The sequence below is a fragment of the Malus domestica genome, chromosome 04 (assembly GCF_042453785.1).
Source record: "Malus domestica chromosome 04, GDT2T_hap1".
Classification (NCBI taxonomy): domain Eukaryota; kingdom Viridiplantae; phylum Streptophyta; class Magnoliopsida; order Rosales; family Rosaceae; genus Malus; species Malus domestica.
In genome coordinates, this window is record NC_091664.1 from 30,993,674 (window position 1) to 31,018,072 (window position 24,399).

At 38.3% G+C, this 24,399-nt stretch overlaps 4 protein-coding genes and 1 long non-coding RNA gene across 11 annotated transcripts; 2 read left to right on the forward strand and 3 right to left on the reverse strand.

Moving 5' to 3' along the window:
- Positions 1 to 191: 191 nt before the first annotated feature.
- On the reverse strand, positions 192 to 8,292 carry LOC103434241 (vacuolar protein sorting-associated protein 54, chloroplastic). 2 transcript variants are annotated; one of them, XM_029101610.2, is made up of 19 exons: positions 7,283 to 8,292; positions 6,706 to 6,768; positions 6,511 to 6,590; positions 6,079 to 6,196; positions 5,844 to 5,918; positions 5,482 to 5,638; positions 5,213 to 5,301; positions 4,031 to 4,287; positions 3,621 to 3,792; positions 3,413 to 3,496; positions 2,906 to 3,324; positions 2,544 to 2,697; positions 2,161 to 2,242; positions 1,961 to 2,040; positions 1,427 to 1,588; positions 1,269 to 1,336; positions 1,018 to 1,098; positions 683 to 931; positions 192 to 525 (listed from the first exon to the last, which is right to left on the reverse strand). In XM_029101610.2, exons 1-18 carry the CDS (start codon positions 8,084 to 8,086, stop codon positions 796 to 798), a joined length of 3,081 nt encoding a protein of 1,026 aa, XP_028957443.2. In that variant the 5' UTR covers positions 8,087 to 8,292; the 3' UTR covers positions 192 to 525; positions 683 to 795. The 2 variants fall into 2 exon arrangements, with proteins under 2 accessions (XP_028957443.2, XP_008370783.3); XM_008372561.4 differs by having other exon boundaries at positions 5,844 to 5,921; positions 7,283 to 8,290.
- Positions 8,293 to 9,591: 1,299 nt separating this feature from the next.
- LOC103434359 (receptor-like protein kinase ANXUR2) lies at positions 9,592 to 10,617 on the forward strand. The gene has a single exon (XM_008372693.3). The coding sequence runs from the start codon at positions 9,592 to 9,594 to the stop codon at positions 10,615 to 10,617; it is 1,026 nt and encodes a 341-aa protein (XP_008370915.3).
- A 1,961-nt stretch (positions 10,618 to 12,578) lies between these two features.
- LOC103434242 (putative disease resistance protein At1g50180) lies at positions 12,579 to 17,208 on the reverse strand. 5 transcript variants are annotated; one of them, XR_011579736.1, is made up of 4 exons: positions 17,162 to 17,185; positions 15,765 to 17,011; positions 13,423 to 15,308; positions 13,254 to 13,345 (listed from the first exon to the last, which is right to left on the reverse strand). XR_011579736.1 is itself a non-coding variant. In XM_008372567.4 (3 exons), the coding sequence occupies exons 1-2, from the start codon at positions 16,795 to 16,797 to the stop codon at positions 13,534 to 13,536; spliced, it is 2,808 nt and encodes a 935-aa protein (XP_008370789.3). In that variant the 5' UTR covers positions 16,798 to 16,994; the 3' UTR covers positions 12,579 to 13,212; positions 13,524 to 13,533. The 5 variants fall into 5 exon arrangements, 4 of the variants coding, with proteins under 4 accessions (XP_008370789.3, XP_008370788.3, XP_008370787.3 ...); XM_008372567.4 differs by lacking the exons at positions 13,254 to 13,345; positions 17,162 to 17,185 and adding an exon at positions 12,579 to 13,212 and having other exon boundaries at positions 13,524 to 15,308; positions 15,765 to 16,994; XM_008372566.4 differs by lacking the exons at positions 13,254 to 13,345; positions 17,162 to 17,185 and adding an exon at positions 12,579 to 13,237 and having other exon boundaries at positions 13,524 to 15,308; positions 15,765 to 16,994.
- LOC139195110 (serine/threonine-protein kinase CDG1-like) lies at positions 12,757 to 13,244 on the forward strand. Its single transcript, XM_070820307.1, has 2 exons — positions 12,757 to 12,970; positions 13,075 to 13,244. Exons 1-2 carry the CDS (start codon positions 12,757 to 12,759, stop codon positions 13,242 to 13,244), a joined length of 384 nt encoding a protein of 127 aa, XP_070676408.1.
- A 1,617-nt stretch (positions 17,209 to 18,825) lies between the features above and the next one.
- LOC103425603 (uncharacterized) lies at positions 18,826 to 23,727 on the reverse strand. 2 transcript variants are annotated; one of them, XR_011579738.1, is made up of 7 exons: positions 23,401 to 23,727; positions 22,753 to 22,878; positions 22,365 to 22,401; positions 22,264 to 22,280; positions 21,005 to 21,055; positions 20,095 to 20,198; positions 18,826 to 19,605 (listed from the first exon to the last, which is right to left on the reverse strand). It is a non-coding gene; the product is annotated as an uncharacterized lncRNA (long non-coding RNA). The 2 variants fall into 2 exon arrangements; XR_011579737.1 differs by lacking the exon at positions 22,753 to 22,878 and having other exon boundaries at positions 23,401 to 23,705.
- Positions 23,728 to 24,399: the final 672 nt, after the last annotated feature.

A 24,399-nucleotide genomic window follows, 5' to 3' on the forward strand; every position in this document is an offset into this window, starting at 1 on the left:
AGAGGATGGAGCATCACTTTCAAGAGTGGATACTCTCCGTTGACTTTTGTTTTGGGGAGCATGATCCAACTTTTTATATTGGGCCTAAAAGTAATTTCATTAAAGCCCAAAGATAGCAAAGATTAGCAAGCCCAATAACAAGAAAAGCCCAACACGAAGAATAACAAGCTTTAGCTGGTAGATACTAATGGTGCAGGAAAAACCACCTTTTATCCTTTTAACCATTTAAGAACGGCATTCATGCAAATAACTCGAGTATTGATACAATCAGATGCGATTCCGGCAACGGAAGTTGAGAATTCAAAAGCCGATACTGCTCGTTGTCCCTTCACTAAGCAAAAAAAATCAATTGTCGTCATCCTTTAACTCAAAAACTATAATAAACATTGATTTGAGTCCTGGTAAATACAAATGGTAATTCAAGTGTGACCGCTACAGAACAGACATTCTGGTTTCGACAACCTTCTTCTCGCAATATTTGGATCTGATACACTGACTTTATACATCTCAGAAAAAATGCAAAACCTGAAAATTAAAGACTTCTGGTAAGCTAAAAGAAAAAATAGACGGTGCGTGTGTTTAGAGAGAGAGAGAGAGAGAGAGAGAACTGAAGTTTGGACGAAAAGTAATTTATGCAGCATGAACATGACACGATAAACAGAGAATATGGACCGAAAGTTACCTCAATGAAATTGTACAAGGGAAATGCATAGACCACCGAAATTGGTTCTGACATCCAAAAAAATTGATTAGCCATCTCCAAAGAAGCAACCGATTCACTACTTTACAACAACATTAACCAGCTTCCGCGCCAAATCTCTGCACCAAGAATTCATCTAGCTGACCCCAGTTTGGAATACTAGATACGCTCATTTTATCAGACGGCAAAGATCGAATGCATCCAAGAATGTGTGTGACATCCCGGCGCAGCCTGGTGGACAAAGTGAAAAGTTGTGTTTATTAAGGCGTCCTAACAATTGTATGCGCACAAGGGGGGGGAAACTGAAAAGGTAGTACCTGTCCTTGGCTTGTGGTGTGCTGATCTCTAACCGTGAAAATGCCTCTGATATTTGTGAATGGAAGACCAAAATCACTTGCCTGAAAATTACAAACCACAGTAATCATTAACTGCCCCTTTCATCAACCAAATCACACTGATTAAAAATGTGGAGGGAAGAAGCAAGAACGTCAAGCTAACAAATGGAATTGGATGATCCTTTGAGTCTTGACCACATTCCCAAGCAAATTTCGAGTTATATGAACCCTACCTGAAAATCGCTTGAACATCGACCTCATGTAAAGTTCGAGTTAGAACACGTTGCAAGTATCCAACTTCCTGAAAATCAGTTGGGCAAGGCCCCATCAGATCAATTAAGATAAAGAAACTAATACAATAACTAAGTGCTTATATAAAGCAAAAAGGTACCTTGGTAAGTGATCGAGCAAATGGGCTGGGCTGTGGGTCAGCCTCTTCAGGTCTATTCCAGCTCTCTACAATTTGAGGCAACCCGCGTAGATGAACCAATAACCTTTCTCTCATGATCTGAACTAGTTTGCTGTGTATTTCATCTCTATGAACCTTATAATCCTGTTTAAATTGAATGAATAAACATCACAATGGTTTCTGGAATATGAGCACAATACTTGGCTAATGTAATTATGAGCTCAAAGAATCTGATTTTAGACTTTGAGATACTGATGCATTCTGAAAGGATAACAAACTTGACAAACATGTAAAATTACACAATCATGGTCAGAGTCATGAAACACAAAGGCATGAACATGCAACATGTTCGATAATTCATGAAAAGGTACCAAAAAATAATTATCTAGAAAGAGCATGGTACCACAATCCTGTAAAACACCATCAAAATGAAGGGAAAAAATATATAACTAAAATAAAAGTAGAATACAAATCCCTGAAAATGTTAAATCTGTTGCCCAGTGTGAAAAGACAAACCTGAGCTACTCGATCAATTTCAGATAACAACAATGCTTTTCTTGTCTCTGGCACTTTTAGAAAAAGAATTTGCCTGATTTCTTGCAGAAACGGAATGAATAAAGTCATTACTCCATTGCTCAAAGTATAACACTACAAATAAATACATATATACATTCACAGCAAAACCAACAATTTTTTAAAATTTTGTAGTCACCTACCAGGAATAATAGCATATGTAAAACTGATGACTTGACTTGCCAAGGCCAAGTGTTTAGAAGTGATAGACTTTAAACCGGATACCTGCATTAGCACATGTGATCTATCAAAAAGCCGCGAGAATGACCCCAAGGAGCATAGTCAGTAGATATAACAGGATATAGTAACCAAAAACATCTAAAGGGGTTTCAAACAATCACTTAAAGCATTTAGGAGCTCAAGAAAGAAAATTACATATAAAACCCGTGAAACAAGTTTTTGATACATGTACATTGAAGAACAGTAGATATTTGATTAGCTCAGTTGCATAACCCTTTTGGAGTTTCTAAGTGAAAGTTACTACATAGTCTGCAACAATATCATCTATTATTGAGAGAAATTGTACCTGCATGGCACCGGCACCAAGAACAAGCTGACACGTTCTTGTATTGAAAAATTTTAAAATTTCTACAATACGATGAACAACTTCAGAGGACAGTGCTGGAAAAAAGTTGTTCATATCAATGTACTCTGACAACATCTTCATCAATATCAAGCCACTGGAAGAAAAACCAAGAACAAGGAGAAAACGTAACTAAAGGGTGGCTTATACTGAAAAATTCTTTTACTTGTTGAAAAAATTTAATAAAGTTCCTCAATGGGGAAAAGAAGAGTACAAATCAAAACTCCAAATTGCAAATCAGGATTGGTATAAAAAATAAAGAATAAATGGGGGAAACAGAAAGATAGAAAACTAAGGCAACTGACCAGTTTACCATGTGAAAACCAACACCTTTGTAGAAAAGGGTTTGAGAGGTTGATTTTCCTCGCTCCTTCACGTGGCTGTGGTTATTTTGAGCAACAGAGTTTGCAACATCAGCCTTATTTTTCTCAGTTCCATCAGAATTTGGTGTCTCCTTTGCAGTAATACCTGCAGATGTTTCACTAGAATCCGCCCCTTTAGATTGCTGTTCAGCAACTGATGGTCCTGTATCTGCTGCATGTGAACTATTACTGGGTGTGGCCACCTCATTGTAGTTTGTTTCCGTATTATCTTGGACAGTATCCAGGTTCTCGGTTACCAATGATTCAGAACTAAATAGTGAAGTGACAATGACCTGAAATTCATCAGGAACATCCACTTCCACCCACGTTTCTTGGTCAAGAACAGCTTTAATTTTTGCCATCTACAACAACCATAAAAACAATTAGCTAATAGCAACATACTAGGTAAAATAAAAAGAGAAGTATAAGTATACACGATCAGAAACTAACTCGAGATTCATGCTGAAAATCCATGAAGGCTTTGGCCTGTGACTGTAGTGTTCCCCTGATGCTAAATCCTGGCCTTCCCCCTATCTGTTTAGGTTGGCAGTGCCACAAAATGGCACCAGAGACATAACATTGTTGATCTTAAAACTAAAGGTAAGAAGAAAGGACAAGAAAACAAAGGGGACAGACAAAAAGTATAAAATATGAATACCTTCTCCGTAGCTGTTATAAAGTTTTGTGTGATGTTATATATGCTCAAAAACTCCTGCAATCTCAACTTAGGATGAAGAAGAGCACGAACCCCGAGTAGCTTTGCCCATCTTCCATGAGCAGCATCACATGCTGCAACAACAGCTTCTGTGTTTTCTCGTAATACATCAGCTCTGTTTAGAATCACATTTCTTCAGAATATGCATACATTTGGAAACACTCTAATATGGGGGCATATCAAAAGTAAACCCTAAAATTAACAAAAGAATTTCTGACATTCATAAGGGTAAAATTTATTTTGCTGACAAGACAAGCACAAAACAAAATCTTAAAATTAAATGATACAAAAGGTTTTCAGCAAAGGTGAAATTTTAGACATCAAAGTAACATAATCAAGAGACAAGACCTCACCTAAAATTCTTAGAGATGTTTGAAGGACTTGCTGCATCATTTGCCTTCCCTTGAATTGAAAGGGCTTTTGTAGCAACCCTCTGAGGTGAATATGGCATAAGCAAGCCACCTTGACCATCACTCTCTTGAGCTGTTTCTGCAGCTGCAGCACCAACTGCAATTGCTGCAGCAACAGAATCGGCTGCATAGTGACCATCGAGGTTGCACATAATCCATTCAATGGCCTTCTTCACTTCAGCAGCCCGCACTAGATGTGCCTGCATTCACTAAAATAAATCATATGACATCACACTCAAATAGTGGTTGACGCTTAAAGAAAATAGACAAGAACTTAGATGAAGCTAGCACAACAAAAAATGAATGAAATACAGCACATATGCCATCTGATAATAGCTTATCGAACAATCTAAAAACAGATAATGTATGTATGATGAGTTGATGTGACAGTACCCGTTCTTTTATAAGAACCGTTACACTTAAAACCGGTTGTTTACCCTAATGCTACCAAATGAATTCTACTGATAGACTGAAATATTAATGAAGGAGTAGGAGTGACCAAAATGTACACAGGCGAGAAAACGTGTCTATCATTTCTTTACTCGCATTAGGGTTAAAGAAAATATCTGTAATTGATTCAGCTGGCTCTCAAGTGGTTGAAAAATTACAAGAAGTGATATTATGTGCTTCAAATTAGTGAATTAGTCAATGGTTTGCAACTTGCAAGAAACAAAATATATAAAGGACAAAAGGACAATCATAGTGCCTTAAAAAGTTCTGTTTACAGCGTAGTAAAACATGTAATTAGTTTATGTAGTTGCAACAGGGAACAAAAATTGTAGTAGAAATAAATAAAAGTTGGTGATAAATTGAACTGGATGCTTAAATATTTAAGCTCAGTAATGAGTGGGAAATTGACTATTTTGCATCATAGACAACCCCAAGCCAAATCTATCTTCAAGCTAAGCCTAAGCTGTTCATCGAGGAGAAAAGCTTGTACGTTGTATCCATCCCCCAATCACTGATAATCATTAGAAATGTCAAATTTAACTTCTAGATGCACACTAAATTACAATAAAACGAACAGTTAGTATACTGGGAATTCAACAAACTAATAATAAAGCATTTTTTTTGTCAACCATACAATGCCTAGAAAACAATACAAGAATAGTCTAGAACACATACCCTTACAATCAGAAAAATAGCACTTAAAAGTTGAACAAAGCTTTCAGATGACAGGCTCCTCAACTTGCTCGCAAGTGATGCGCCAAAACCTAAAAAACATGTTTAAAAGATCAAAGACAAATTCATCTGTAAAAAATGGTACAAAAAGAAAAGAACAAGACAGAATGTAAACATAAAAATTGAGAATTATAACATCTACTTTTTCTCCTATATTAGGTGTAATTCTCAGTCATAGGCATAGATGATAGACAAGATTACAAATTTCTCACCATCTGCATCAACTATTCGCTCCCCTGGTGTAAAATCTGACTCCAGTGGTCGCGAAACAAGAATGGGAAGCAGCTCTGCAACGGCATTTTTGATAGCAGACTTCATGTCAGCTGTAAGTTGATCACGATATAACCTCAACACAGAAGGGAGCTTGGCCTGAAAGTAAAAGAATACCATCTTTACTTAAAAGATCACCAAAGGTACTCACTGATCATGGAAAGAACTAAACTTCATCCCAAAGGAAGAACTATATATACAACAACAACAACAAAACCTTTTCCCACTAAGTGGGGTCGGCTATAAAGGAAGAACTATATATATGTTGAAAAATATTAGGTTTGACAAACCGATAATTACTCACTGTTCTAAGCAACCCAATAATGACAGGAAGAAGACGATCTTGAAAATTGGAGGTTTCTTCATCATCCAACTTAATCTGCTGATACAAAAATAACGGTGATCAGTTCACATGTAAAGGCTACAAAACTTAATTATCTGCTTTTCCGATCAGTGGAGAGCAGCTCCTCGCAGGAGAGAAAAGACTTGTAATGAAGTAAAGAAATATTGTGGCATTTAAGAAAAAGACTTGAGCTTACTTCACCATCTTCTCCGTTCATCAGACTAGATGCCCTTGCTTTCGCTCTGGATATAATTATAACATCTGTATCTCCAGCATCGTGTATTGAAGCACGCATAAACTCTGCAGAAAGAATGCTACAAGAATAAATTTAATAAGTTACTATAAACATGCCTCATATCATATTATTCCATTTGAAAGACTGAAAAACGTTAATTCCAATATTTTGGTCAATAGAAGCCAAACTGGATGAAGAAAAGCATATCTATTTCAGACTCTCGGAAGAAAAAATTAAAAGCTGCCAACCCCAGTCCCAAAATATTGAACCGCATATATTTAAAACGAGAAGGACAAAAATAATTATGGAATCAGAATTAAAAAAAATCAAAAGCAACTCAAACGGTGTCACTTATTTCACTAAAAATAGTGTCACTGCAACAGGAAAACATACCTGTTTATGGATTCAATTGAAGCTGCTACGCGATCCCTAAGGTGATGGAAGCAATGTAGACCAGTAAGCTCGTCTCCATCCTATTAAACGCATTGGCATCAATAAGGTACAAAAAAAGTGTAGTCCAGTAAACTATTCCTTGTTTTAGTACTAGTTTGTGGGGGCAGATCAAACATAACATAAATAAAAAAATACCAGCAAATGCTGTAAATCGTCTGTGACGTCCAAGGCTCCAGCACAATCTGCAGAGGCAACAAGCTGTATGACAGAAAATGTAAATCAACTTATATCAAGAAACTTGCTACTTATAAAAATGACAAGTATACACTTTTACGCAACTCCTCAAATGAAAATCATGAGCATTTCTTATAGAAAGGGATGATAAACAAGCCACTAATCATCTGAACAGGTTGGGGATAAAATTGCAACAAAAGACTTGTGTGGATTATAATTTAAACTAGTTGGGCAACAAATTCAAAACCTATCATTGAATCCGAATCAAACTACTAAAAACGCCACCGAGTGCATATCAGTGCTTTAAATTGGCCCTTACTAGTATTTGCAAGAAACGTAAATGGTCATCAAGTTTTATGCTACGAACCGATTTTCAAATGAAGTGAATCTACTACGAAAACAAAGATAAAATCCAACATCGCAAATTGGCGATTCTTGATGAAGTGAATTCTAGACCAAATAGCTACTAATTATCAAAACATGCACAATTCGGTACACTACAAAACCGAAAGAAAGATATCGAAGCGCAATGCAATACCAGTTTAAGTGCCGAAAGAGCTTGATTAACATATAAAATGAGCCTCAATTTCTGCTGCAGAGCCAACAAATTGCTCCTGGTTTCATTCAAATCATGAATCTGCGTTGCGCACTCGACCAAATCGACATCCAAGAGCAGAATCGTCTCCTTGAGCTCTCGAATCCGACCGCACCCCTCGACGATCTTGACATTCAAGTCCTCCAGCTGCCCCTGCGCCTCAAAGAAGGAGTTGGAACGGAGTGAGATCTCCTTCACCAAGTGAAGCTCCACCACGTCCAAGTAATGCGACAGCTTCTCCTGCAGCCCCAGGTTCTCTGAGACGTTCGTGAACGGGCAAGCCGACCGGAACGTGGCGCCATCCTCCAGGGCGAAGTCCTCCTTGAAATAGAGCGCCGGAACCTCCCGGAGGCAAGCGACGAGAGCTTCGCCTTGGCCACCGATGGAATCGACGTCGGATTTCTCCTTCTTCACGTGGTTGATGATGTCCTCGAAGCGGTTGTAGTGATCGGAGACGGAGGCGAGGTAGGGCTGGAAGTCGGATCGGGTCACGGCGTCGGACGCAGATTTCGGCACGAGAGGTGCGAATTCGGGCGGGGCAACGGAGGCGGAGGAGGACCACCAGCCGACCCAGGAGGAGGCGTCGGAGGCATTGGGGTTGTTGAGGATGGAGGCGAGGCTCTGGCTGGTGTTGGGGTCGGATATGGAATTGGATCGGCTGTTCAGCTTTCCGGGTCGGGCGTCCATGATTACCATCTCTTTGTTGGAGGCATTGCTGCTGCTCTTGTAATTGTGGTTCTGGTTCATGAGCGAGTCGGGTGAGTCGACTCGGGGCGAGTGGGATAAACCCTACGACGGAGGAGGGGAATGCGTGTGCTGGTGGTGGATCTGGGATTTGGTGTTGTTGCAGGTGATCATATCTCTCTCTCGTGTGGGATCTGGGAAGGAGGAAGGTGAGTGGAGGAGAAAATGGTAATTTAATTGATAAAATCGCAGAAGAGACGGGACGAGGTGGTGTTCGTGATGATGGTTCGTAAATTATGACAGGGCAAAACCGGGCCGACCCGGCTTGGCAGGAATTGGTGTGAATGAAAAGCTGGTTTTGCAATTTGAAGCCCAATAAGTTTTTATCCAATTACTATGGGTTGTGGGCCTAGGCCCAATTTATTTTTCCTTTCTTTTGTTTTTTTTGTTTTTATTCGAGCATCCTAATTTAAGAAGATTCGAACTTGAATGCTAGCTTGTATTCTTGTAGGTCTTTCTCTACCCCTTTAGATTCCAACAATTCCCGCTAGCTTGTATTCTTGTACTTAAACTCACAAATCTCATTATTCTTGGAGTCCAGTCTCAGCCACGAAAAATGTTTTAAGTGCAATTTGACAACCTTCCTTGCACTAGGACTCTACGTATAGTGGTGGCATCACAAATAAATCATGTATTGATGTGACAAATTTAAAATGCATGATAGTACGTGATTGACTTAATACATTACCACTTAATTCTAAGTAGGGACGCCTCTTTAATGTGAAATGATCAGTACTATTATAAGTACCGATCAATCTTCCCTTCTTTTTTTTTTCTTTTTGATTTACGATGATTCTTTATTACGAGTTATAAGCAATACTTGGCAGGACAAAATTTTCCAAGCCTCAATTGACCAAATGTCATCAAGAATCATAGCATTGTTGAGAGATATAAACATCTCTTTGTCTCTCTTACGAATGCGATTAAACGTGAACTGTAGAATTATCACAGGCCATACGACATACTTCCAATAACACCGATATTGTTTCCAACTTGATAATTACCACATGCACAATCCATCAGGTATACGGTCCATTTCCAACAATACTGATATTGTCTCCAACTTGATAATTATCACATGCACAATCCATCAGATGTGAGGTTTTTATCACAAAATGCATCGGTGCTAGTTGGAGTGGGTTTATGATATTTAAACTTTTATTTTCTCGTTGATACGGTCGATATGGGATATTTCAACATGAACATCCCTTAATTTTTGGAGCAATATCCTCATTGAAAGTGGGGTGTTGAATTCCCCCCGTTATCGCTACAAGTCGTTGGGTTGAACATTGAGTTACAGAACTAATGGGTGAGTTTCCACGAAACCTAGTTTTGGATCTCTCGATCATGATTTGCTGACATGTTGTACTCGTTTGAGATTATTTGATGAATTTGGAAAAGTATGAATGAGTCGACTTTTGAGCCAACTGTAACTGCAGAGGGCTTTCGTTTTCTGACATTTTATATTTCAAGTAGATGCAAGACAAGACATCAACTTTTGATGCCTGATGGGGTTTCTTGCACAGTTTATCTCGCGTTTCTTTTCTCCTCGGAGTAATGACGGTGATCAAAACAAGACCAGATCCAACCGCACAGCACAAAGCCAAAACCGGGCCTTTGCGGAAGACTTCTGCCGTCGCTTTTCACTCGGCGAGATGAGAGCAGCAACACAATGTTTCAGTAACAGCTTACGTATTGCTTCAGATGACAACGGCTCGGTGTACAAGGGTACTATCGGCAGCGACAAAGTGGTTGCAATCAAACGCTTTGTGGGAGATTCAAAAGAGCAGTTCAGGACGGAGGTGCAGCTACTCTGCCAGCTGCGCCACCCAAACATTATCTCTATCATCGGATTCTGCGAAGAAAAAGAAGAGTGCCTCATCGTTTACAACTACATGTCCAATGGTGCCCTCTCTAAGTACCTGGATGATCCCCTCGATAGGGATCCAGTCCTACAGCTGTCGTGGAAGCAAAGGTTGAATATCTGCATCGGGGTGGCGAGTGCATTACAACACCTCCACACCGGGGTTAAGCGTTCTATTGTCCATCGATTTGTGAATAGTTCCAATATTCTATTGGATGAACAGTTCGTGCCAAAGCTTTCCGACTTTGGGAGGTGCATGACAGGCCCTCGTACTCTGTCGAATGGATTAATTAGATGGGACTCCGTGATGGTAAATGGTACATACGGTTATATTGCTCCAGAGGCTTTCTATGGTCAACTCACGGAAAAATCTGATGTCTTCTCATTTGGATTGGTGCTATTGGAAGCCTTGTGTGGAAAACCTCTGCCAGTAGATATTTATAATTCACTGAAAACGGGTGAAACTTCTCTTGATATGATTGATCCATTTCTGACGAGACAAATAGCTCCGGACTGTTTGAAGAAATTTGTGGAAATCATCCAGAGATGTGTTCGCCCTAGCGGAGCTGAACGGCACTCAATGGGGGAAGTGGAGGTGGAACTAGAGAGCGCACTGCAGCTGCAGGAAAGTGCAGACGCCGTCAAACACCCCTTCTCTATCAATTCCTGAAATCAATGATGCTTTCTCCTCGTTGGATATGCGTCCACGTACTCCACGCCATCCAGTAGTTAGCTCCACTGGGTCTGCTGACCTTGATTCAAATAGTTATGATCTTCCAGTACTTTGTGATGACAATAGCTTCGAACGAATACTCTAGCTGATAAACAATAATTTAGAGAAATGTGATGCTGTTAAGTATAGTTTGTCTTGTATTTTTTGTATTAGCTAGCACTTGTATTGTCACCAATCCAATATCTGCATTGATTAATTTGATTAATATACTTTCAAGCTACCAGTCGTTGGGTAATTGTATGTTGAGTTTGAGCTTTAATATGAAATTTTCAAGCTCATCTAATTCAATATTCATCGCTATAGCATTACGTGCATCCCAATCCAACTCAAAGGTTGCCCAGTTTCAAAGAAATTACTTGGGTTTGAATTTTCTCACTTTGTCTTTCAGTGTCAGCATTACCAACTTGCCATGTACACGCGTATGAGTAGCAGGAATTATGCCGCTGATTTTCACTGGCTGAGATCATTGTAGCCACCAAATGCTTCAGCGACAAGTCATATCGGTAATGGTACCTTGAGCTCAGTCTATAAATTAAGGGTACATCAACGATGGTGCTACTGTTCCTCTCATCACGTTCTACGACTGGATGTCCAACGCTGACCTCTGTTCCAGCCTATTCCCAACAACTGGTCGCGTGATCATAAAAACGATCCACCACTGGTTCCCTGGAAGCAGAGACGAAATATATGTATTTGTTGATTCAAATGGAACGCATCTTTCATCAGTTTATCATGGTGGACCTAGTGGTTCTGCTTGTCGGAATTTTGACAAGGAAGAGACGAAGAAAATATTGAAGATCAAACCTTCTGTTTGTATTTTCACACTGGAGAGAGAGACATTGTTCTGTTTGTATTTCAAAAACTGAAAACAAAAAATTGAAGATCAAACAAGCCATTAGTTCTAACAAAAAGGAAAAATAATTAAAAGCTGGGCTACGGGAATGGTTCAATCTGGCAACTTCCTAGCACTGGGACCCTATGAACGTGGTGGTATCACAAGTAAATCATGCATTGATCATTGATGTGAGTAAATTAAAACACATGATAGTCTGTGATTGACTTAAAACACCGCCGCTGGTTCTATGTTTCTGTGAATGTGGGATATTATCCTATTGTATGGTTTCCACACAACCCTTCAATTATATAAAGCAGCAGGGACTTTCTCTTTGATGTGAATGCAGCTCGCATGTTTTGGATGGATCGGAAAAATCATATTGTTAACGGTTGAGTTGAGTTTCTCTTAAGTTAAAGTCTTGATCTTCTGGAAGGCTTTGAGTCTTGACACTGCTATTTGCAGCAGGTCTTCGAAGAAGAAACCAGCATGCTGCAGCTGGTTAATGATTTTGGATTCTCTCTCTCTCTCTCTCTCTCTCTCTCTCTCTCTCTCTCTCTCTCTCTCTCTCTCTCTCTCTCTCTCAAATATCTATGTATTATAGGATGAGGAGGATCACTTTGTGTGTCCACGTTTCGATGTGTGATTGGGTGTACTGTGCAGTCTGTCTCACATTTCTTCTCTCTTCGGAAGAAGAAACAAAAAGATTGGGCGTTTCCAGAAGAATTATGCCGTGGTTTTACACATGCTGAGATCAGTGCAGCAACTCAATGTTTCAACGAGAGCTTATGTATTGGTATGGGTAGCATTGGCTCAATATACAAAGGGTATATTAAGGTCTATGAGGGTGATGACAGGAAAAACGTCGTTGCAATCAAGGGCATTTCCAGAGTTTCAAAACAGGGAATGCGTGAGCTCAGGGCGGAGGTACAGCTGAGCTACTGTGACAGCTGCACCATCCCAACCTCACCTCTCATCGGATTCTGCCCATAAAATGTAGTGTATCATTGTCTACGACTACATGCCCAACGGTTCCCTCTGTGATTACTCTTTGATCCTTCCAATATTAAAAATAAAGATCCCTTTCCCTTCCTTGACTTGGAAGCAAAGGCTGAAAATTTGTATTGGAATGGCGCGTTCAATACACTACCTCCACGCATGGGGTTGAGCATGCTGTCATCCATCGAGACATAAAATGCTCCAACATTATATTAGACCAAAACTTGGTGCTCAAGCTTTCTGACATGGGGATTGCCAAGTTGGGTCCTCCTACCTTGTCAAATGCATTAATCAAATTGAACTCGGGGGTATCTGGTACAATAGGCTATCTTGATCTAGAGTATGCATTGTCCGGACAACTTACTGAAAAATCTGATCTCTTCTCATTCGCAATAGGCTATCTTGAAGTGTTGTGTGCCAAATCTTCTTCAACAGAGATACCTGAATGCGTGGACAAGGGTGAGACTTTCGCTGCTATGATTGATCCATTTCTGGTGGGAAAAGTAGCTCCACATTGTTTGAGAAAATTTATGAACATCGCTAATAGATGTGCACGCTGACAGGAGCTGGACAGCCCATGATGGGTGAAATGGAGGTGGAACTTGAGTGTGCACTGGAGCTGCAGGGGAGTGCAGATGCCATCAAGCAGCTCAAGGAGTCGGGGACAACTACAACCACTTCTCTTGCCCCTCCTCCTCCTCCTGCCCATGACATGGAAGACTATACCTACTAAGATACATCATTTACTGAGATCAATGAAAATTTCTCAAATATATATTTGCGAGAGTGGCTGTGAGATTCATTTGGTACTGATTTGTTAGTGAATAGGAGTAGCTATTAGTTCTCACTACAAGAACATTACAAATGGTACAATGAAATAACCAATGAAGAAATAAACTCTTTTCTTTTACAGTAGCTATTACTTCTCACTACAAGAACATTACAAGAGGTACAATGAAATAACCAATGAAGAAATAAACTCTTTTCTTTTACATTCTTCAACAATTCTTACCGAATTAACTTCAGTTGCGTACTACAATGGACGGTACATGTTGCACTTTGTAAAAATCCTCTCCTTCACTTCCAATGTTGATCTTGAATAAGCATCCGTATATCTCCAATTCCTGAAGTGTTTTCACAAACCTCAGAGAATCCGGAATCGTCTTCAGTTTGGTGCAATTTGATATTTCCAAACGACAAAGACTAGGCAGGGCTCCTTCTTCCATCGTCCAATCCTCTAACTTAGAAAACCCTCGGAGGAGTAGAGACTTGAGTTTTGGGAAACCTTGGTTAGAGCAGACCATTTTCTTCCCCATGAACATTTGCCATCCGCTTAAAATTCTCAAGTTCGGCAGTTTTTCCAGTGTTGGCATTGGATCTTCCTCAAGTTTAGAGCCCCACAATGTTAACTTGGCAAGGTTTGGAGGGAACTGATGGTATTCTGGCAGCTTCTCTATCCGCCCTTCCACATGCAATTTTTTAAGACGACGACAGCTTAACATTACTTGTGTAACATCAACAACCTCATCAGGGAATGAAAGTGTCTCACTTGTCAAGGACAAAGACTCAAGGCAGCTTAACGTTCTGTTTTGGGGATTGAAAATTTTCAACAAATTATTGAAATGTTTTGGATCATTCAACACCAATTTTCTAAGATTGGTCAGCTTGCGAAGATCTTCTACGTCGCATTTGTTTGCAGGAAAGTTTACGAGTGTCTGCAAGTTGATCAGATTTCCCAGTTGCAGCTTATCAACTGCATTGCCACACCACTTGGGAAGATATAAATGCCTTAGCCCTTCCATCTTCCAAATCACATTCGGAATTTGCACTGTTGGGTCCCAACTCAATTTGCTTAAGGTTTGCAAATTTAGAGTTTTCAAGTGGATCAAATTGCCGATGGATGATGGCAATGCTTGTATACGTGTTTTCTTCAAACTTAGAAACTGCAACTGAACCAATCCCCCGATATCTTTAGGTAACTTTTCGTATGGTCCCTTGACACCTTCAAGATCGAGAACTTTGAGCATTTTGAACTCCAAAATTGTTTTTGTAAGCTGCCAACTTACCAATCTACACTTGCTTGCATGGAAATATATAAGTGACCTGAGACTGAGGTTGGAATCTTCTTTGTACTTAGACGGGATAAGATTATCGACATCTGAAGGTAAGAAGACAGCAAGTCTGCGAGTTTTACCAGTTGATTTTGCTTCAGAAAGCATGCGAGAAGAAGAAGAAGAATCCACCATCATACCTTCATCCAAACAGCGAACAGTCTGGAGAAAATTTTCCTGCTTTGCTTTCGACAAGCACAAGTCACGCATAAGATCATGGAGGCGGCAAGTTTTAATTCTTCCAGTTGAGCCGAGAGCTCCCACTTGAACCATGCACCTATTAATCAAGTAACCCAAGTAGCGTTCCGCAACATCCTCTATTGTTTCATCTCCCTCTGCTTCATGGTGTGGCGATACAATGCCTTCTGCAATCCATAATTGAACCAGTTTTCTCCTCGGAATTTCAAAATCTTCCGGAAAATGGCTCAAATAAAGGAAACAGGGTTTCAATATAAAAGGCAAATCATGATAACTCAAAGCCAAAACCTCAGGTACCGTAGAGTGTTGCTCATGCCCTTTGGCTCGCTTTAGATACGAAAGAATATCTCTGAGGACGATATCCCACTCGTGCACTGTTTCTTTAGTGGCCAAAAGTCCTCCAAGCACAACAATGGCCAAAGGCAAGCCAGCACACTTTTTCACCATTTCCCTCCCTAACTGCTCCTTATCTTTGCTTCTGATAAAATCTGCAATATTAAAGAAGAAAACAATTTAGCAAAACTCTCTCAGTTGGGAATAGCAATCCTATAAGAAAATGTGACGAAACTGAGTATGCACATAAAGGATCAACAACTAAACAATATATGTAGGTTCCCAAAATTTCTGAGACACCATTATTTTTTTGTTTTAAAATTCTTCGCATATAGGAAATCAAGAATTTGAATTAGGATCCGTGAAACTGAAGAAATGATTGCAAATCTGAAGTAGTGATGGCATTTTATTCATTTATGGATCCTTGGTAGGGTAGATTTTAATGACAAACTTCAAATTATATACCTTGCAAGAAGAGAAGTTATTAATTTCTGGGTTAGATAGTATTAAGTTTCTAACTAGTTAGCGCTTGAGTACTATTTATATAATTAGGAAATGCATATTGATACAAAATCCGGATGCATACTTAAGAAATTGGAATGGTAAACTACCTGGATCACCATTTCTTGGAAATGCCTTCTTCTGAAGCAACTCCCAACCCTCTTCTTCAGTTAAGTTCCTCGGCTCATGAAGGCCGCTTCGGTCTACAAAGGAAGCTAAGTCCTTATTACGAGTTGTAAGCAATATTCTGCTGCACCCTTTTCCCGACGATGGAAAGGCAGGACTTAGAATTTTCCAGGCCTCAATCGACCAAATGTCATCAAGAACCACCAAATATTTCTTCTCTATTTGCACTTGATAAAGCTTCTTTGCAAGCTCTTCGTCTCTCAATTTCAAAATGTGATCCCTCTCCTCTTTCGATGGAGAGGTTAGCTTAATCAGAATGCCTTCCCAAACATCTCTTGGTTTGCATTGTTGAGATATATAAGCCCACGCAGAAGCGTCAAAATAACGCCTAACATGATCATTGCGGTAAATTTCCTTGGCAAGAGTGGTCTTCCCCAAACCGCCCATCCCACAAATGGACACAACTCGACCGTGTTTTTCTTCATTCATGAGCTCCGCCACTAGTTCGTTTATGCTTCCTTGTAAACCAACGATATGGTCATCAATAACATGGGAATAAGACCACCTCAATTGTCTTTGCTTCTCAAACGCAATACTCGACGAGCCTTGATGATCTCTTACTACAGTCAAGCCGTAAGTTTGTGTACTTCTAGTAAGGTCAGAAATTCTAGCTTTGATGGCCTCAATCTCAGACCCAACATCATAAAGGTTTGAAGCTCGGTTGAAAAAACAAGCGTACCTTTTTAACGGATTGGAAATTGGTGGTGAAATTTTGATGGTGAAACTTCCAATGACATCCTCTGCATCATAAGCAACTTCTCTAATCTCGGAAACCCAATTCCGAATGCTGTCATCCTCGTCTTGCCTCTTATCGGCATCTTTCAAGAAGCATTGCATCCGACTCAGTTCGACTCGGATCTGCTCAACGTTTTGCTTGACCCCGTGTAAGAAGGTGGCTTTTTCAATCAGCAGGTCCCCAAGCCTTTCAATGACAAAGTATACCACTGACTCTGCCATGCTTTGTGCTTGCTAGCTACTTCCTGATCCTCAAAATTACAGCAAAACAAAGGTTGATTTTACACACACAAGAAAAGAAGAAGAAAAAAAACTCTTCCCTTCTTTCTTTCTTTGTGATTTGTATAACCAACTGGCAATTATTTTGATATTTTCCACCGTCCGAGTCTCATTCAGTGGAGAAGGAAGAAGCGAAAAAAAAGAAAACATAAAAGATCTTGAAACTTTGAAACTTTGAGTTTTAATGATAAGGACAAAATAAAGGATGAAGTAAATAGTATCATGATTGATTTTTTAGTGTAAAAATATGATTTTTCGTTAAAATGACAGTACCGACTGCTTTTCGTTAAAATTTCCAAAAAAAAACGAGACTGAGTCCCTTTCAGTAGGTAATTGTTGGGAAGATTCATGGCTAAATTATATATCTCGAGTTTATATCCGCTTGTGTCTGTCTATGCAGCAGGAAGTTTCTCTTCTCTTGTTGGGAAGGTGGCGAATGGTCCAATCTGGCGTGCGTGACTGCAAATATTTTGACGTGAATGTGGGGCTATTATATTATCATATAATATCCTTACAACCCTTCAATTATTTTCCAATTTAGAGTACATTAATATTTGAGGGCAACGCGTGAAGAAAGAAGAAAAAATAATTGGAAACAAGACCAAGTTTGCTTCAGTAGGTAATTATTGGTAAGCTTCTTAACTATATATCCCGAGTTTATATTTGTTTGTGTATATCTCTCTCTGTCGTTACCATGGTTTAAAATATCCATAATATTCTGATATTTTCATCGAAATTTCCGTGTTTTTAGACTACCGATATTTCCGATATCATCGATATTTTAGATCTTGCTAAGTCACTCATGTATCTTACCATGCAATGTATAAAGTGTAAAATATTGTACTAATTCATCATATATAAATGATTATGGTGTGTTTAAACTTCTTTCATTAATTACTACATATTTTCTACACTAACCATGTTTGCCAGCTCGCTATATAATCAACTTAAATCAGTTATATCTATCATACAATGCACTTCCTTCCAATTTTTTGTGATAAACTAATAGATAATTGACTAAATAAACATCCTGAAAAGTTTCAATAAAAATTTCCAAGTTTTTCTTACAATTTCCGTGGTTTTATTCAATTTTTATCGATATCGATAATATCCCAATATTTCCATCGAAATTTCCGTGTTTTTTAACTACCGATATTTCCGATATCATCGATATTTTATACCTTGGTCGTTACAAGGGAATTTACAGCAAGAAGTTTCTCTCCACTTGTTGGGAGGGTGGTGAATGGTCCAATCTGGCGTGCGTGACTGGAATTATTTTGATGTGAATGTGGGGCTAGGGCTATTCTATCATCATATAGTACCCACCCAGCCCTTCAATTAATTTCCACTTTAAAGTAATTAATATTTGAGAGCAACGCGTGAGGTCCTTGTCATATTTGTGTGTATGGATACACATACATATACAGTCTCCTTCCCTCAAAGACGATCTCTTCTGAAAAATCATCAAAATTTAAAATTATACGATCGTTGGATTCAATGGTAGTCATTTTAAGTATTTATTTTTAGAACTGTATTCATTCATTCATTTTCTTCCTTTTGAATGTGGTGTTCATTCCGTAACATTTTTCAACTATCCAAACCGTCTATATTTTAGTACACATCATTCATAGATCACCTTTGTAAAAATTTAGACAAATTCAAAAATATTAAGGCATCCAATTAAGAAATGAACAAATACGGTTTTTCAAAGAAATACTATTACGATTACCATTTAATCCAACAGTTAAACGATTTTGAATCTGGATGATTTTTGTAGAGATAATCTTTGAGAAAAAACTTAAAAGTTGAACAGTTGGATCGTTGAAATCCGACGTGGAGTAAGACCTACACAGGATCCCTCAACGGTCGTGCCAAAGTAGAATCTTCCCAACAATTACCTAAGAATCTCGGGATATATAGCTAAGAATCTTCCCAACAATGGCAGGCATCAAGACTAGTTAGCCAACTTGGTTTAAACGAATTAAGATCCATGTTATATTTCTGTTTTATGGATTATGATATTTAGTAGTAGTACTAAACAGTCAGATATGTCACGTTTCTTCAATAATTTGTGGAAGAAATGTGCACCATATTCATCTGATCATAGAAGAAAACCTACAGATACAGATCGAGATGAAGCTAAATGGGCGTTTCCAGAAGAATTGTGTCGTCGGTTTTCATTCGCAGAGATCTTAGCAGCAACTCAAAACTTCAATAAAATTCTAGGGAGGGGCAATGCAGATGTCTACATAGGATACACCAATCTCAACGGGGTAACTTCCACGGTTGCAATCAAACGCATCCCCGGTGCACATTTCAATATTCAGCAGGGGCGCGAGTTCAAGGCAGAGGTGCAGCTACTGTGCCAGTTGCGCCACCCCAATGTCATCTCTCTAATCGGATTCTGCCAAGACAAGGTAGAGTATGCCATTGTTTAGGATTACATGTCCAACGGTTCCCTCTCTGATTCTCTTTTCAATCCTTGTAACGATAATAAGAATCCGTTGTCTTGGAAGCAAAGGCTGAATATCTGTATTGGAGTGGCACGCGCAATACACTACCTTCACGCAGGGGTTAAACATGTTGTCATCCACCGAGACGTCAAATGCGACAACATACTATTGGACCAAAACTTAGAGGCCAAGCTTTCTAACTTCCGGCTGTCGAAGATGGGTCCAGTAGTTAGCCCAACCAGGTCTGCTGATTTTTCAGTACTTTCTGATGACGACGGTAGCTCTGAATTCGAATATTCTGGCCAGTAAATAATTAAAGTTTATGTAGAAAAACGCGATGCTGTTGGAAAAAAAAAAGGAAAAAAAAAAGAAAAAAACCATCGAATGTTTATTAGTCTTGTGTTTCTTGTATTAGTTTAATCGAATTTCGCATTGAAATTGGGGTGTGGCTTCCTAGATAGCTACCTACCAGTCGTTGGTTAGGTTTGGATGTTGAGTTTTAGGTTTGACTAGCAACGATGCCCGCGCGATGCTGCGGGTTTAAAAACTGTAGAAACATGCGGAAAGTTCTAAATACATACGATATGCAATACTATTTAGATATATGTTGAAATCTATTTACAACCATATGGATTGACGGTTCTATTGCCATTGTTCTAATACTTCATATCTTTTACAAATTGAAGTCCTAACTGTCCTTAACTGAAAGAAAAGATAAAAGTTTCTTTCTCACCGAAATCTATTAATTTGAATCAAATCTAATAAAGAAGTATAGATTGTAGCATACCTTGTAATTTCTGCAAGCTGGACACCTGCAATATCAATAGTGACATTTCTTCCTAAGCCATCGGAAAAAACCAAATTTGAACAAAACTTCCTCGCCCCCCTCCTCTGTCCAAATAAAAAAAAAAGTCATATTTCTCTTTCGGAACCTCTAATCACGACACAAAACCACAACGATCAAACAAACAAAAAAAAAAAAAAAAAAGAAACTAAACACATTAACTCTTGACATATACTTATTACCCAAGAATGGAAAATCACTGAAAACACAAATCACCAATGAAGAAATGAGGAAGCAAATCAGCAACCTAACTATAAGCATTAGGACGAACCATGCTAATTTGTTCATAATTGATCTGTCTCCCTACATTTCCCCTTTTTCTCAACAAACGAAAAGACCTATCCTCCTTTTTTTTCAAACTTGCAACCACATAGAATATTATAACAGAATGATCAAACAAAACAGGTTAACTCTTGAGCACGCATAACTGTCGAGCATGGAAAGACTTTGGTTTCTTGCAAAATAATGGAAAATAAAATAAGAAACCCGTTGGGAAACTTGGCAATAGATTGATTAAAAATAATTTAAAATACTTTTTATACCACTTGGTGATGATAAACACTATTCGTTTCCGAATGAAATTAAGCGTAGTAAAGAAACATGCCCCAAATCAGCTGAAGAACTCATAATAGAAATTCTATCTTGCAATTTATCATAACCTTTTCCATCAAAGAACATTCAAAATTTTCAACAGAAATTGGATTCTATAATGTTGGTTAAAATTATCTACACTACACATTAACACAATAAAATATAATCAGTCGCATAATTATTAATCTGCGAAACAATAAGAAATTAATATAAATCAAAAGACGACAAACCTATTACTTTGCATTCTCATTATTGCATATACCTGAAATTTCCCATCACCAGAAACTCTTTGTATAAACCATATGTATGTAACCTGCAAGAAAGTAATAAGAAATTAACTAAACTATCACTCAAGAAAAGTTGGCAACAGAGAGAATAATAGTATTACTTATGAATGGAAAGCTGTAGTCTTCTGGTATACTCACTTGTAGTTTGAAAACTAAATGAAAGAATGCAAGACATAATATATACACAGAAAAGTAAAAACTGAAATACATAAAGACACTAAAAACTGAAAAAGGTTTCAATTACTACAGTTTACATCAATGCATATCAAATTACACATACATGTTTGAAATTGTCGCAAAATAAAGGAAAATGTAACTGGCTCATTTGGTTTTGGTTGTTACAACTGAAAGATTTTAGTTTTGTTAAAGAAAACTTATTGAGGAAGATGGAAAAGATATAAAAGAAATTTGTTAAGTAAATTGGTTTTTGAAACATATACAGATTTCCACCCTTAACGTAGTTAAAGCATTTAAAACAGAAGGTTAAACCACTGATAAAAATAATAGCAGGGGTAAACAGGCAATGAGTTCATTTGTACTTCAATTTATGAAGGCCAATCTAATAAGCCAAAATATGTAGGGCAGTAAAGAAATTATTAACCAGTAACAATGATAGATAAGCACATGTAAAACTAAAGAGATTTTTCGTTACTATCAACTGCAAAAAAATAACCTATGCAACGCAAAAAATGTTGATACAGAGTTGGAGTATCAATGCCTGAAATTGGTATTTGAACCACCAACTACCTCCGTGAGTATCTTTGTTTGCTTAATGGTTTGGGTTGAAGTTGGGAAAGGAAATGTAATTTCTTAAAAGAAGGAGAGAACGCAGAGACGAATACACAATGGTTCACGTGGCCACCTCAAAACAGGTTGAAAATTAAGCTTCACTATGAATGGAAAGATTAATAGATGATAATTAAGAAGGCCTGATACCCAAGCCGAAATCAGAGATATCCTTTGTAAACAAAAAGATTGAGCATTTCCACTCAAAATATTTTTTTTTTTTTTTTTTTGGGGAGGGGTTGGGAAGGCTCAGAAAAAGACATCAAATTTTATACTTATTGCATGCAAGGTATGCAACAGCCTCCCACCGCTTAAAATCACAGAAATAAAAGGAATAAAATCAAGAAAAAAAGATAATTACACAATAATCACACCTTCACTAAGATTAATTAATTAACCAAGGAAATAAATTATAAAAAAAAAAAGACCATGAGAATAATTGGCTCACCTTTGTACTGTGATTTGCTGCCAAAAACAAAAATAATGTCATATACATTAAGCCTGCCTAATTACTAAAAACAAAACATTTTGCGAGAAGTAAGAACATACCCAAACTTGTCTGCAAATAGATGAGACAATTTTATACCTGAAACAGATGGGAAATTTATTAGGAAAGATAGATCAGCCCATATGTGTGTAATCTATATACAAAAAACTACTCTCTTCACCAGCCAAATCGTTTCACAAATAAATAAAAAACAGAATTATATCTTGAACAATGCCAATTAATGATTTCCCATTTCCTTAAGCCGAACATCAAAGCCAATGAACTGATGAAAGAGCAAAAAAGAGAAACAAAAAATCTCAATTAAGCAATCAAATGGAATCAAATGGAGAACTACTTGACAGAGCTGGAAAATTACTATAAAAGGTTTGAAAATTACCCAGTAAGTTTTAAAAAACAAAAAAGAGATGAGATGGAGTGGGAATCACATACCAACAACACCTTTAAATATGCAGTGCTCCTCTGAGAGAGCATCAAGAGTGACTGATGAGAGTGCAGAGAAACGAATGATTGAGAAATTAAAGCTCTGAGCTCAAATTTGGGGATTCCACTTTCCAACTGGGTAAGAAATAACAGAGAGCCAATCCACCAAAAATATTAATCAAATGGTTTCTTCTAATTCAAATTTTGGACCGCCCAAATTCCGATGAAGCAATAACCCAAAATTCCAACAGATTGAAGCTCTCACAGACTTCAAATTATCAATAGCCAGCAATAAAAAAAATTTGAAAACAGTAAAAATGAAGCAAAAAGAAATTAAAGCTGCGAGCCATTCTCTAAATCTCAGACACCAATCCAAATCACCAGTAATTTACACATAATGATAAGAATCTAGCAGTATTCCAATTGTTCAAAACCCAAATTCCAGAAATCATGAAAAATGTTACAACAGCAGATAACAAAGGGTCAAAAAATGAACAGCCACACCTTCTGAAATAAAAAACAAAACCAGAGAACACATTCACACCATCGATCCAAACGATATCCAGAAAAGAAAAAAAATTGACAGACAAAACCCATGTAAACATATAGAAGGAAAAAAAAAAGAACTGCAGACGGTAAGGAAATCACAAAACTCACCAAAAAGGAACTGAAGACAGCAAACCCAATTTTGGATACCAAGCAGTGACAACGATGGCACAGAGATGAATTTTTACAAACGAACCGATCGGCGCGAGCAGAGAGAGATGAGATCAGAAAGGTAGAAAAATTAGGGTTTGAGACCGTGCCCCACCACAGCAAAGCTAACTTTTGATAGCAAGCAGAGACAGAGAGGAAATTTTTACAAACCGATTGATCGGCGCGAGCGGACAGAGATGAGATCAAAAAGGGAGAAAATTTAGGGTTTGAGAGATAAAGAAAGCTAATCCCAAAATGGGTGAGAACGACGACTACAATAAAGAAAAAAGGAAAGAGCACCGAAGCATCCAAAGAAATCAAAACAGGAGAGGATCAACCCGTGGCCTCCGAGGACAAGGCAGTCATTTCACTGTGGAAAAGATGGCAAAAATTTGGCTTAACAAACAAATTGAGGGGCATTTTCGTCCACGCACTGTCCGTGAACAGTACAGTGGCGTTTGGGTTTTAGTATAGGTATAATATGAATTTTTCAAGCTCCTCAAATACGACATTCAGCGCATCTGTCTGCTTTGATAGTGCCATTATTACGTGTCTGTTTTGTGACGTCTGCGTTGCGGGCATCCTAATCCAACTCGAAGTATGACATCTCACGTAGTTCAGGAAGTGATCTTTAAATGTATATTCATATCCTTATCTAGCACGAGGTATTTTGGAATCTTACTAACTTCGAGTTCCATTGGAACTTCAAAGTTAAGCGAGTAGCGTGCGAGAGCAATCCCATGATGGGTGATCTATGAGTTCCCAAAAACAAAACTGTAAAGAAATGGTAACCCAAAGCGAACAATATCGTACTACGGTGATGAAACAAATCCAGAATATGGTGGACCCGGGTCGGGATGTGACACGAAGTTTGGCCAGTTTCGAAGAAATTACTTGGCTCTGAATTTTCTTGCATTTATTTCCATGTCCCATTACGAATTCATTGGGGATGCCGCTTCA